We start from the raw sequence: 15,413 nt of genomic DNA, 5'->3' as shown, positions 1-15,413 counted from the left end.
AAAAGGTAATGTTTATCGAGATTTTAATAATAAATGGTTCACACCAGCATTTTTAATATATTCATGCAAAGACAGACGTAAACCTTAATAAAAACAGGGAGCAGACCATCAACTGATGTAAACTGTCAGTAGCTCCTCAGATCCATTGGGTATATTACCTTCTATACTAAAAATGCGTTCTCCCAGTGTTCCTGCTTCTTCCAATAGTTCAGCTTCAGACGACACGTTAAAAAAATACTTCTCTGTTGGAAGACTAGCAATTCCTTTGATTTCTTTAATTAAATTTTTAGTATCGAGTTCATTTCTGATCAAGTATCCCAACACCTTGAAGAGAGAGAGAAAAAGAAGCCTCAGTGTGGTTCCATTTCCCCAAGAATCACACGCAGATATTTGATACGTGACAGGAAAATGGAATTAATATGCACTGTTCAGGCCAAGTTTATAGTTTCCCCTGATCCTTCACATCCGTCTCATCATGGATTTTACATCAGCCTCCTGACATCTGTAGGTAAAGTGAACTGATGGGAATGCATAAGAAAAATGCAAAATATGCTGCCATTTATAATTATAATTCTCCAGCTTTGCTACTGGGGCAATCATTTCCACCCATGCCAAATGAACACAAAGTGGGTGTGACATGCTACAAAAGCAGAATGGTAGCATTTTCCAATCCCTTCACACATGGTAAATAACTTTAAGGTGTAGGGCACTGATGAATCAAGCCTTGTATTCTGAATTCATTTTATTGAACAACTTTTAAACATTGAAATATCTTGTATTTCATATACAATGGGAACTAACAAGAATATCACTGAGGGTAGACTAATTCTACTTTTTCCAGGTAAAAAATATAAACATAAATGGATGACAATAATAATTCAAATAAACTAAAGCCTGCCGATATTACAGTGGCTCCTAAAGATGAGCTCCCTCCCAGTGCAAGTCTTGCTGAGATAATGATGCATGAAAAATACATACTTTTAATTAAATCAGTCCTTCCAAAATTACAGTATTAATTATAGTATTACTTACAGCTATGCCAAATCTGGTTATTTTGTCCTCATTGCATTTACCAATCACTACTTTCAAATTTGAGCCATCATGTGATTCACCATCTGTCACAACAACCATTACTTTTGTGGCTGTGGGCCGTCCACCAGATTCAGTGGAAAAAGCATGACGTCTGTAATAAAGAAAGCTCTAGACTTATTAAATGTGAATGAATATAATGCATGCCATTTTATATGCATATTTTAATGAATACTTCCATCACCGACTCAGAACAAAAAGTGTGTCTGGAGTGCTTTTTTTATTTTAAGATCACAGGCCCAGATTTTTAACGGTATTTAGGAATCCTGTGCTCGGTGTTGAAATGTCTAACTGATTTAGGAGCCTAAATCTCATTTTTTAAAAGAGATTTAGGCATTTAGGAGTCTAAACCTCATCAACTATCAATGGAATTTTGATTCTTAAGTGCCTAAATCCCTTTTGAAAATGAGATTTAGACTCCTAAATCAGTTAGGTGTAGCTCAGCAGCGCCTAAATATATTTAAAAATCTTGGCTAAAGTCCTGAAATAATAATAATTTAGCACATATTGCATTGTGTGTCTTCAAAGCATTGTTCAAATGTCAAAACATGAAAATATTGGGGTCAAAGTTGTGAAAAATTTAATCTGAATGAATGTAATGAAAATTGATATTTCTTGTGGAAATTTACATTCTGATAAACAATTTTTTGTCCAAAAAGGTTTTGAATAAAATGTTTTGACCAGTTCTACTCAAAATACTCCGGTGAGGCAAAAAGATGAGAGATTAGCTCCATTTTGCAGATAAAGATGGAAACTAAAACCAGGAAGATCCCTGGGACACTGCTATAAAATTTGGATCCCACTGCATTCAGAATCTGGCCCTAAATGAGCAGCCCAACATCACCACATCAGTGTTCAGACCACTATTAAACGTGAAGTTCTATTCTGAAAAATAATTATGTAAAAATAGTACCTGCTTACTTAACAGATCATATCTTGTGTGTGTATTCAGACTGCCTGAAATAAGTTTTTACTAGTTTTTACTGCTGTTAACACTGCAAAACCAAAAAATGCCACTGGAGAAAGGGTAAGATTCTGTGCTGGTTTTCTCACAATCAACCAAGGCCTTATCCTACAAACATTTAAATGTGTGTAGTCTCATCAAGTCAATGAGAAAAATTTGCTCCTTAAGTCATTTTGCATCTTTCTTCGGAACTGATCCTGCAAGGTAGTGAGAACCTCCTGAGTACTTTAATTCCTAATGGGACCAGAGGCAGTATTAACCTCTCAGGAGAGCTCAACACCTTCCAAGAACAGATCTTTAGTTACAAAAGTAGCATAATAATTAATGGTGCACTTTACCTTGCATAGTCAATTGCTTTGAAAGTATTAGTCAAGTCTCCCCCGTTTTGATGGGTCTGTGACATTGCCTTAACAACATCGTCTTTTGTTTTGTAGGTATTCAAGTTGAACACCACTCTTGGCTCATTAGCATATTGAATTAAGCCCACCTAAACACCACCACAAAAAAAAAATTAGATTGTCATGCATTCAAATCAATTACACAGAATTAAAATACCAAATTATTTGTCAAACTGATGCACAGCATCTATAGAGGATGAGAATTCAAAATGATCGTGATAGACTGAAGAAATGATCTAAAACAAATAGGATGAAAGGACAAATACAAAGTACTGCACTTAGGAAGGAATAAAGATAAAAAATGGGAAATCACTGCCTAGGAAGGAATACTGCAGAAAAGGATATGGGGCATTATAGTGGATCACAAACTAAATATGTAATACTGTTGCAAAAAAAGCAAACATCATTCTAGAATGTATTAGCAAGAGTGTTGTAAGCAAGACACAAGAAGTAATTCTTCTACTCTACTCAGCACTGATAAGGCCTCAACTGGAGTACTGTGTCCAGTTCAAGACACCACACTTCGGGAAGGATGTGGACAAATTGGAGGCAGTCCACAGGAGAGCAACAACAATGATTAAAGGTCTAGAAAACATGACCCAGGAGGAAAGACTGAAAAAACTGGGCTTGTTTTGTCTGGAGAAGAGAAGATAGAGCGGCGACATAACAACAGTCTTCAAAAGCATGTAAAAAGGTTGTTATAAAGAGAATGGTGAAAAATTGTTCTTGCCACTGAAGAGAGGACAAGAAGTAATGGGCTTAAATTGCAACAAGGGAGATTTATGTTAGACATTATGAAAAACTTCCCAACTAGGAAAGTAATTAAGCACTGGAACAAATTGCCTAGGGAGGTTGTGGAATCTCTAGTCATTGAAGGTGTTTAAGAACAGGTTAGACAAACGAATGTCAGGGATGGTCTAGATCAGTGGTTCTCAAACTTATTTGATTGCACCCCCCTCCTTTGTGTCTGTAGTCATTTATGCCTGTCCCCACCACACAAGTACATATACTGCTGCCCAACTGTGAAAGTACAGCAGAGAGCAGCGGCTGCTGGCTGGGCACCCAGCTCTGATGGCAGCACCACACCAGCAGCAATAGCACAGAAGTAAGGGTGGCAAGGTGAAAAACGGTATTTGCCAATATCGCTTTTCACAATAAACTTAGCACCCCACTGCCACCCTTATGTCTGTGCTGCTGCTGAAACCCCAGGACTGACAGGTGGAGCCCCACCACCACCTTCAGGTGACGGATTGGGACAAAGGGAGGAAGGAGGGCCTGAGCCCAGGCTGCCTCCCGGTGAGGGACTAAGAGGCGGGGAAATGAGGGAGGAGAGCCCAAGTCCAGGCAGTGGCGCTCCTGCTGTCAGCCCCGTGGTGGCAGCTATCCCCTTTATCACTTCCTCCCTGGGTGTGCACGGCCCTTCTGCCCAAGCCCCAGCCGACAGAGGTTGACAGCTGGAGCTCTTTCTCCCCCCCCCCCCCCCCCCCCCCAACAAAAAGGCACACATTCCCACGCCTCGCTTGCCACATTCCCGTGCCTCCAAATGGAGTTAGAGAACCGCTGATCTAGATAATGCTTAGTCCTGCCTCAGTGCAGGGGACTGGATTCGATGACCTATTGCCTTTCAATTCTACATTTTTATATTTTTATATACAACATGGTATATTTTTCCTTCATCAGATGCAACCCCAATTAACATTATTGCCCATGTTTAGAAAATAAAACAATGTTACAGACTCTTACAGTAATTTACATCTTGTTTCTTTCAATCGACTCTACTCAATAATAAATGAAGACAAGTTCTAATTGTTTTTTCCCCCTAAAAGTTCCCAACATAGCTTCTACCACTGCATTTCTACTGGTGGGTGCTCTAGTACAGATAAGGAGCTGTCAGCAGTCAATGTTTAAAAACCATCACATCTAGACCAGCTCTAAGGAAATTTAATTGATAACATTGTATATCCCTTTTATTTTATAGTACAGATTAATAATAGAGAAGTATATTAAGACTTACATCTAAGAAGGTGAAGAAGAAATGAAGTATAAACTAAGTATCTGAGATATGGCTGAGCTAATATTGCCAATGGTTTTGAATTTTCTAAACTTTGAGTGATTGAGCTTGCAATCTTCATATTGTGTCAACACTAGTATTTTGCATTTAGTTTTCAGGTTTTTTAAGAAAAAACATTAAGAAAGAAATTAAAAATCCTGGGGATATTGGCTTGAGCAGCTTCAATAATGCAATTTTTAAGTTCCTTGCCCCTGTTAGAGTCATAAATTCCATTCTCCACAAGAACATACCCTGCGCAGCTCAGAACCTTCAAGTGAAGTTCTTAGATGCATAGCTGGTGGTTCACATTAGATGAACCTCTATTTAAGTGCATACTCTAGACTTCAGGAAAATTTCCACTGCTGATCATAAAGTGGTTTTCATGTAAGTTAAGATATCTCTAAACAAGAAAGGTGCAAACCCACTATGAGAGTTCTGCTGCAGACACCAGCATGTTTGCTAGAACAAACTGTCTAAAAATATGTGGTTAGGTTTTGGGGTTTTTTTTAAAAATAGGGAAAAAATTCCTCCTCGTCTTCAAATTAAAAAAGTATCATTCAACTTTTCTCAAAATCATCACTTTCAGAGAGAAAGCAAGCACAGAAAATTCTGCACCAAAGATGTAGGTTTTGGAAAGGTATGAGTATGTGAGAAGTGGGCTTATAATGGAAAAGATTTTACAACTTTAGCCACACAGAGAATTATGGGGGGGATAGAAGATGTGTTCTGCTCTCAATACATGCACACACCTCAAATTTTAATGGTTGTTACATATTATCATCAAATGGAGAATAGATCTCTAAGTATACCGGAAAAATCTCAATCTATTTTTTGACACAAACTATGTACTGGACTAAATTCATCTAAATGGAACATTCCCTTTTGGAACATTAGTTAGCTTTGTGACAAAGACCCTGATCCTGAAAGGTGCTGAACAACTGCAGCTCCCAGTGACTTCAATGGGGTTGCAGATGTTCAGGATCTCTCAGGATCAGGCCATGGGTTAGCTTTGTCACAGCTAGCTAAGACAACTCGTTGCTACCTTCCTTCTCTTTCAAAAAATGCTTTTTTTTGTTGTTGTTGTTGTTTTTTAAACTTACCTGAGTTTTTGTGGGGCCTAGATCTAAGCCTTGCACAAATTTTTTCAAAAACGCACTCACTGCCATCCAGGGATAAATGCTGTTTGACTCATCACACACAACAACAACATCTATGAAGGAGGAACAGTCTAAAATAGAAAAGATGCTGATTGATAAAAGGACATTGAATACATTTCTAACAACTTATTTACAACTCATGAGCCAAATCCAGATGTTCATACCTAGTCCATATACAAGCAAACTTCCATTGATGTCACAGGAGGTTTGCCTGAATGAGGACAGAATAAAAACCCAGCCTGATATTGTGTTTGCTTACACCTGTGTTTCACAGGTGTAAATGCACCAAAATCAGTGGCGTTACTACTGATTTACACCAGTTTAAGTGAGACCTGAATCAAATGTAAACCTTAGGATTTGGCCCTTTTTAAACTGAATTTTTTTAAAAAAATTAAATATAATCACGTTAGAATTCCACTACATGGCATCTCCCAATTTCAATTGATTTATTTATAACTGAATCTATTTCACATGCATTGCCTTACTTTGAAGAGCAGGTGAAAAGCTTCTTAAGATCTGGAAACTTGGACTGATTTCAGAACAGACTCCCGTTGCATAGTACTGACTTCCACACTGCTGGGCCCACAAGGGCCCACAAGTCTTTAAAAAATAAAATGAGGAAAATATAAAAACAACATGTATCCTGTCATTCCACCCCTTTACGAAAGTGTCACTTTCAAATAGAGCACAGATCAGTGGCTCCCTGCTGGGTAGACACAATTTTGACTGAGACTGACCACAAGGTGGCAGTGTTACCATGAGTTGGTTCCTATATACATACACAGTAGGTACACTCCCACATCTCCCTACTTTTACTCTCTCTCTCATGCGCGCGCACGCACGCAGTAGCGCATGGCCAAAACGTGTTCTGTTGGTTGTTCGTTTTTGCATCTGTCTACACTATGAATTAAAATAAAGTTTAAAAAGTAATGGATTTACTAATTTGAGAAGTCTTTGTTCCCAAAGGAAATATATTTCAAAAATGGTGGTTAAGACATTTATAGCATTTATAACTTCTTTGTTTCTCTGTACTAACTCCTGTCTTGATTCTAACAGGATTTTTACAAAAATAAGTAGATAAAGAATATATTTTATTGGACTTCTCACCAACATTGTCTCTCTAAAAAAAATATAGTTTTCACATTTGTCTTTTTCTTTCTCTACTTATTTTTGTAAAAATCTTTTATTGGATAGAAGTTGGTCCAATAAAAGATATTACCTCATGTACTTTGTCTCTTTAATATCCTGGGACCAACATGATCCAGGAAGCTGCTTTTACATGAGAGTTGTTCAGTCGCCTATGTGATATGATTTGGTGTCTCAGTCAAGTTCTTATTGCACACAAGAACCAATTCAGCAATAGGGTCAAGAGTTGATTAACAGAGAAACTGAACTGTCTTAGTCTTTTCCAGTCAGGCTTGAATCACATTGGTGGAGGTGCAAGGAAGCTTCCACTGTCACAGCTTATTTTGTACCTATTCTATTGTTGATCAGAGGACAATACTTTCCAGTACTGACAGCATAGAGTCTTTCAGGAACCCACATAAACACTTCTACAGAAATGTGAAGCAAGGAAGAGAAAGAATATTCTGCACTTAAAGGACAAGTTCTTTCTTCCCCCCTGTATTTTGTTAGCTTTTCTGTCAACAGTTTCCTACTTGCTCCCTCTCTTACGCAGTGAATGAATTCAATTATTATTGATACACCACTTAAGTTCTTTTATGCTTTTACCAATTAAAAGTAAAAATTGGAATTTTGTTAAGGCCTATGACAGCTGGATTAATTGCATGTGTTGTATGATTTATAAATATGTACCTATAATGATTTGCTAGAATATTTGGGACCAGTAGATTGCAATGCAAAAGACATGGAAATATATAATTGTTTATATTTTAAAAAGGGCAGCGAGAACAAAATTTGAGCCATTTGTGTGAAGATAAATCAGGCTGGCTGCTGCTACTCTAGTATTCATTTTGTTATAACTGATGTCCATAGGCAGAGACAGGTTCAGAGTTTTTTTTATTAAGACTAATGTTAACTAAAAAGAAAATAAGGTATATAGGCTTTGAAGCTCAGGTATACTGGGATCTCCCTTAGTGCACCAGAAGGGCAGAGTGGAGGACAAAAAGGGCTTTTTACATCACCTTTATGTCCTCACCCCATGATCCTGGGGTTAGGCAGAGGATGGCCAAAACTCCTCTTATTCCCAGAACACCTTTGATGCCAGGAAGGTATGGAGTTGAAATAAAGTGGTACAAATGGGACATGAGTTGGCCAGGTCTGGCTCACAGTGTTTATTGAGGGCTACAGATACAACACAGACATTTTTGCAACCCCAGAAGCATTTTATTATTTTTTTTTTTTCTATTTTAATTAACCTTACAGTTCTTTTTCCTTCCTGTAATCATACTCAAGATATCTGTCAGTGTCAATGAATTCTACATGGATCAGGAAAGCTTTTGAACAGAGTGATTCAAGCACATATGTATGTTCATTTAGATGTAATTTAAATTATTCTACATGAAATATGTACATTTTTAACTATTGAAATTATATCTAAAGTTTATAATGGCTAAGAAATAATGTTGCCTCTTACATCTAGAAGGCAAAAGAATCATTTGGGTTTTGGTCACAATTCTCTCACCTTAAAGAATGAGAGAACAGAGATTTCAGACTGATTCACTGAGGTACTTAAGCATATGCCTAACTTTTAAGCACAAGTAGCCTCATTGATTTCAATGGAGTTATAAGCAAGTTTGACATTAGGCATGTTGTTAAGTACTTTGATGAATCAGAGCTTATATTGGCTAAAAAAGGCCAGCGAGGATAAGTTCTTGAACACTAATACAACAACATAAGGTGCAACAGAGAAAATATTAATTCTAAAATGATCCAAACCAACTGGGAGAGCCTGAAAAATGATGGTTACATACTTGTAATCAGAGTTCTTTGACATGTCTCTGCATATTCCCACTTATGGGTACTGCATTGCCTTGTGGCGCCTTACAGTAAAATGTCTTCTAGTCATGTCAGCTAGAGCACTGCTGCCCGCTGCCATGCCCCTCAGCATCATTTATAGCCTCCCCCTTGCAATCCATCATGAGTGCACAGTACCCATATGTGGAACTGTGCATAGCCACATGAAGAACTCATTCTTACATTGCTTGAACTGGGAAGAAAGAACTATAGTGAAGTGTCTGCTTTATATTTACTGTTTCACTACATTAGTTACTGTATCTGTGTATGATATATGAATCTTAAACTGGAGTATGTAGGCATCACAACAGTGAATCGATATGATATATAAAAGCGTTGATCATTCACCACTTTGTAAGCTCTGCCATTGCTGCAGTGGATAACTGTTCACAGTGTATAAAAAGATTGTACATAATGCAAGCTATAAGGAACTGTTTTTGCAGCATCTGCAGAAGACAAAGCTGGCTTATGATAGCTGCATTTGGAGATAATGGAAAATGAAAGCTTTTAAAGGAAGTATGAACTTATATCCTCAGATACATTTATCAACAACCAAAGAGGATATTTCATAGGGACACAAAAATGGAGTATTATATTTTTATATATGAATTTTCCATTCCAATGCCATTTTAACAGCCAGCAGATTTATCAACAATATTTTAAGTGAACATCTAATTCAGCTTTTTCTCTCTCTCAAGTGTTATTTTTTTAAAAAAATACTTATATATTGGAGATAAAAAGAAAAAAGACAGTGGAAGAAATCTGAAACTGCTAACTCAAAACTGGCCTGAATATTTACCTGCAATTTTGTATTCTGAGCTAGAGAAAAATTCCCGACTTGCTCCATGCTTTCGGACAACATTTTTTAAAGTTAGCCCTGGCATGTTATGGGCTAATCCACATAAAGAAACAGGCAGCCAAAATTCAAATAAAAGCACTTAATTCTCCAGTAAGATTTGGCACTTTAGAGCTACTAGTCAATCTCAACTAAGTTAGCCTGGACTCCTCTCTTGGGCTCTCTTGTGGCTGTTAAGGGTGCAGCACAGCTGCACCACATCAGGGGGAGTTCTAAGAAGCATTGTCACTCAAGTTCCCAGCATTCAGCGTGTGTGCTACTATATCCCTTTATGGGGTACAGCTGGTTTTCCTCCAAAGCCACAAGCCTGTACAAAGGGAGCAGACCTTGTGTTCCCAAAAACAAATGGAAAAAATGGATTTTTGTAAAAGGCACTGTTTGGCAAACTAGTAAAGAATACCTTTCAGATTAATGCGACAACCACTGACAAGACTGACCTATTGCAAAAGGAATCTAGCTGGCCGTTACAATAATCTACTCATATTTAACATGTCTACTGTCAAAACAGTACAATGAAGAAAAAGCTCAGTGACAATAGCCTGGGCCATCTCCTCTTTCCTGTACAACCTTAATTCTGCTCCCTGGGCATGTGCTTTATGATACAGTCTTAAATTACAAATCATATACAGGATTTTTTTTGTTTGTTTGTTTGTTTTTTGAAGGACCCCTGGAAGGACGCACTAGGGAGCAATTCTTAACTTTCCAGTGTTTTACTGTGCAACCTAAACAACATTATTTTAACGTATGTTTTAAATGTAACATAAAATATATATTATGCCATGTTTTTATAATGAATTTATAATGAATTTTCAGCTCCAATTTCATTTAAAAAATGTGGAAAATGCCAGCTGCTACATTTTCATCAATGATCAGCAGTAGAAATGTATTTTTTACTACTTATGAGTACAGCTTTGACACTTACCAAAAATCCTCCGGTTTTTGAGTTTCTTATTAGGGTCAAGCCAAGGTTCATCTCTTCCTTTATCTCCGTAACATTTGGGATGCTTGTTAAAGCTAAAAACAAAGGGATTAAATGATAGTAAAAAAAGCTAAATTGCTATTATATGCTCCTCAGTTACAGAATTCAAACTTAAGCTTAAGGAATCAGGTTTTGGAAGAGGAATCTTTCAAATCCCCAAAAAGCATCTGGGACAAAACAAAAGAAAGCTAATTGATGTGAGAAATTTGCTAGACAACATTAACTGACCTGGTCACATGTCTAGATTAGCATTTATAATTAGAATACTCTCAAGAGCTACAGGAAATATACAAAAGCAGCCAAACTTCTCCTGTGGCAGTTTAATTATATACTATACAAATGTTTTTAGTAGGTTGAATGGTTACTCATTGTTTACACTACTTGGGACATCAGATCTCTCTCAACTGGATCAAACCCAAATCTTAGATACTTCAGACAGAAAATACATGATGATGGGAAGGTTTGGATGAGAAGAGAAATGCTTTATCCCATAGCCCCCTAAAATAGAAATTAAAACAGGGATCTGAACATGTGGTATTCTTAATCATCTCATTCTTGCTTTGCTCATTGCTGCTCTGTTATTTGTTACATCTCATAGATGGCTCTCATTTTACACTTAGATTATAAACTGTTTTGGGCAGGAAGTTTTTTTGTGTGTGTGTTAGGTGCCAGCACAAATGGATCCTGATCCGAACCCCTAAGCACTCCTGCAATACAAATAATATATAATATCGCTCCTACAACTGCTACTAATTATACAATTAATAATATAGCTGATGTAAATGCACTACAGAAATCTGTGGAAAAAAAGATATAGGCAGCAAAATAAAGAGTTATAGAGAAACAGCAGCAAGTAGCATCAAAGTTATATAGTGAGCTGTCTAGGAGCTAAAGCTGTCCTGGCAGCATGTGTAATAAATGAAGTGGAGACCAGAGCACTCCCCCAAAAGCTCTCCTTTTTCCAAGGTCTAGCAGAAAACAACACAATATTACATGGGGAGCAGCAATAACAGTCATACACCTACATATACAGCTAATTTTAGTACTAAAAAAAATAAAAAGTTATGTTGGATGGACAAGAAAAAGTTATAGCCCTCCCTATCTTCTTATTAATTCTACAGTCCATATTTTTCAGATTCTTTCCGAGTCTTATCCTCATGCCTAAGAATGCTCAGCAACAAATAAATTACTTAGAAAACATGGACGATAACTTCATCAAGGTCTCCATGCCTGTGCTGATTACATAATTGGAGTTTATCAAATAATCTGGCCTGGTATGGAAATGAGGCAAAACGGACAATTGCAGCAAGTCAGAATTAATTAAAACTTACTTTGTAAATTCAGTTTTTTACATGTGGTTTCAAGTGAGTCAACTGGACATGTGTAGATATCACCCATTCTGTTAGCTGGATATCCACTCCATGGCGAGCCAACGAGCAGCCTAAAAAATGAAGGGAAAATTAATTAATTCTTTCCTTACAGTCTGATGAAAAGTAGTATATATATTTAAAGGTAAACTGAAAATAAATGAGAAATTCTGAGAAGGAAACTAAAAGAATTCCCTTTTCAAATGTTCCAGAGGTATGCTTTGCTCAAGCTGTGACTTCCCAGGATGCAAGTATTATATCAGAGAACGCTGGTGGAGAATGGAATGAGTGTATGGGGATGTATACAGTATCCAGAAGATATTCTAATCTATTATGTGGTTATTAGTATTACTTTATAACTCAAAGTCAAAGAAACATAGCAAAGGTATCACCAATCAAATATATTAACAATAATTAATTTTTAACAACCAAGATAGATAGACAAACAGTGAATTGGGAGATTATAATCTGCAGTTTCCTGACAGCAAAAAACCCTAAAGAACCGTCAGGTAATAAATTCACTGAGTTCTTTTAAATTATCCTTTTAACTGATAGGAGACACTATAATCAACATCGACATTGCCCAAGTCTGAACTTGAACTCTGCTACTACACCTTGAAAACACTGAGTCACAAAGGAAACACTGTAGGTGATAAACTATTGAGTTGTGTCTGTTTCACCCTGGGCAAGAATTTTAAGATACGTAACTTCTACTTGAGTTGCTGAAAGTCCTCCAGTGATTCACTGTCCCCGAACTCTATGCTCCTAGCAGTTGCCCACACACTCCCTTTCCAGCATTCACACCTATCTAGCACCTTCCGTTTAGGGAATGAAAAATAGTTTTCAAACATTAGCTAATTAATCCCAGATACCCTGGGGACACTGGCTATAAATACATAAATTTCAACTTCACTTACATCACTGCTGCCTTTCCAAGGTAACAGTGTGCAGGAACACTACATAATACTTTAGGACAGGAAGTGAAGAAGAATTCCATGTACCATAGAAAATGCAGGAGAAATGTGAATAAGCAGAACAATTTCCATGGTTTTGAACAGTGATGTCTCAAACATTTGATTGTGAAACCAGTTAATTAATTATTAGAAAGGAAAGACCTCCTGTTTATATACTCTAATATCATCGATGAACTTCTGATTATAGAATATTAACCAGAGTCAGTAATCAGCATTTATATGCAAGTGGGAAAAAAAGCCAAAGATACAAGGAAAAGGTCCCTTTTGAGAAAGTTTTATAGGGTTTAATAGAAAATGATAGCCTTTCAACAGAGTTTTTTGAATTACCCAGTAGAATTCTATAGAGAATTATATACCCACCTCTTATAGAACTCTATAGGATAGTTAAAACAAAGAAAAAGAAAATATCATTGCTATAAATTTTGGTATTATGTATTTTCAAAGCAATTTCTATATAACTTTACTTCATTTCCATAGGACCCATGACCTCATTACTGTTCAATACTATAGGAATTCAATAAAATGGGTTTGATAAAATTACATTTCTCTACGCACAAAGGGATGTTTCATGGTCATTCAGACAAAATATTTCCATATACATCTTAGAATTTACTTAATTTCAACTAAACACAACAGTATGAACAACGAATAACACTATTTTATTTTACCAGCACTAGTCCGTCAGCAAACGCGTAACAAAACTTTAGAATTTAACTAACCTTTTTCCTGTGTAGGAGTATTTTAAAAATAAATGCCTACCTCTCAATTATCTTGCTGGCAAGAGTGATTATGCAACGAAAGAAAGAGTGAATTTACCCACCCCAAAATATCTGAAATACTTTGTTTTGTAAACAAACAGGATTTTATGTCCTTCCAGCAATTCCAAACCTGTCATTTGGTGTTATAAATGTCACTTTATAAAAATGTGATAGGCCAGATTCTCTTTATAGTCCTGAGATCTGGATATTGGATTATTGACAAAGACCTATTGAAACATGAGGAAAATTTATGACTCCAGTACAAAACCAATAATCTGGTTGTTCACTAAAGCCTGTAACTGGGATGGTCGCTGGCGTCCTCTGAGCAGGTTCATAGTGCTTTTGTCATTCTCTATTCCTCACTAAGTACAAGAAGAGATGGAAGGGTTTTGTGTATGCATGCACAAGCGTGTGTGCAAAAAATGGTGCAATTATTCAATATTTTGTTTAAGGCAAACAAAAGATAATAAAATTAAATGCTATTCATTTCAGATCCAATTCTGCGTCCATTGTAATCAATGACAAAATTCCTGCTAGAGTCAAGATTGGACCCAAAATCCAGAATCTTCACAGAACAAGGACTGAAGTTACAATATAATTGTTGTTTTGTACTTACAAAAAACCTAAAATACAAGGAAGTTTTAATATACATCAGCTAAATTTCTCTCTTCCTCTCATGTTTGACAGTCAATTTTCACTGTGTGTGTGGGCCTCTCAGACAGCAAAATAAGAGAAAAACATTTAAAACAAAAACAGGAAGACGTCATTGTAAAATTAAAATGAAACAAAAATTGATCTGGGAACTTAGGAGCATGAATAGTATCTGAAACTAAATTGATCTTTTGGAATTGACTAGGTTTCGAGCTGATGCTCTTTATTTAAATATTTTAAAATACCCTTTGCATATAATCTGTAAATATTTACATCTCTATAAATATATATAACTATTTGTATGCTTTTTTCTGTTTCCCAAAATACATTTAAGTATCCACAAAACAAGCTACTTATTAAACAAGACGACCATCCCTAGCAGATCTTGGAAATACCCACATATTACTCTCTATGCGTCACATACTTACTATAATTAAATGTCTGGACTGTGTTGGATTCCTCCTGTAATGATGTGTTATGTTTAAGTCACATATTTACAGTATATTATACACATAGAAACTGACAATGAAAATAAACAAGCAAAAGAAAACAATTATGTAAAGATTTCAGTACTCAGATAGCTGAACCACAGTCCTTTTAATGCCTACATTTGTAGATTAACTGCTAATCTAAATCAGAGTTCCCCTATCTGTGGGTTGCCAGCAGTTCTCTGGGGTGGGTGGGTTGCTATCTTGCGCCAATTCCCTGTCTCTGCTCTTCCACTAAAGCTAATTTGCACAATACTTGCTCCCAGGCTTAGTGCACATCTACACAGCCAGTGGTGGCCCATGGCAGTGAGCCTCTAAACCCAGGTTGACAGACTCAGGCTCATGCTACTGCTTTTAAAATTAGCAAAACAAAAAAGAGCAAACAAGCTCAGGAGAAATTGTCAAACTACTAACTGTGGTATGTAACCAATCACTTAAATCAGCCTCTGTACTGGATGACTGGAGGATATCTATTGCAATGCAAATTTTTTAAAAAAGGCTTCTGAGAAGATCCTGGCAATTACAGGCTACCTAACTTCAGTACCAGGCAAACTGGTTGAAACTTTAGTAAAGAACAGAATCATCAGACACACAGATGAACAAAATTTATTGGGGGAAGAGTCAACACAGCTTTTGTAAAGGGAAATCATGCCTCACCAATCTATCAGAATTCTTTGAGGGAGTCAACAAGCATGTGGACAAGGGT

At 36.7% G+C, this 15,413-nt stretch overlaps 1 protein-coding gene across 1 annotated transcript in view; it reads right to left on the bottom strand.

Annotated features, from left to right (window-relative positions):
* The window catches only part of ITGA2 (integrin subunit alpha 2), a 102,973-nt gene that overhangs the window by 45,661 nt on the left and 41,899 nt on the right, over window positions 1-15,413 (bottom strand). Inside the window, exons 3-9 of the mRNA XM_067545612.1 lie at window positions 11,801-11,910; window positions 10,413-10,504; window positions 6,144-6,258; window positions 5,602-5,729; window positions 2,392-2,540; window positions 1,033-1,183; window positions 159-324 (exon numbers count right to left, since the gene is read on the bottom strand). Coding sequence (XP_067401713.1) covers window positions 159-324; window positions 1,033-1,183; window positions 2,392-2,540; window positions 5,602-5,729; window positions 6,144-6,258; window positions 10,413-10,504; window positions 11,801-11,910 — 911 coding nt within the window. The remainder of the gene's footprint in view (window positions 1-158; window positions 325-1,032; window positions 1,184-2,391; window positions 2,541-5,601; window positions 5,730-6,143; window positions 6,259-10,412; window positions 10,505-11,800; window positions 11,911-15,413) is intronic.

Source organism: Emydura macquarii, unplaced genomic scaffold, assembly GCF_026122565.2.
Source record: "Emydura macquarii macquarii isolate MOO-44397 ecotype Brisbane River unplaced genomic scaffold, CSIRO-AGI_Emac_v2 contig_1045, whole genome shotgun sequence".
NCBI classification, from domain to species: Eukaryota; Metazoa; Chordata; order Testudines; family Chelidae; genus Emydura; species Emydura macquarii.
This window is presented reverse-complemented; position numbering and strand designations above follow the sequence as displayed.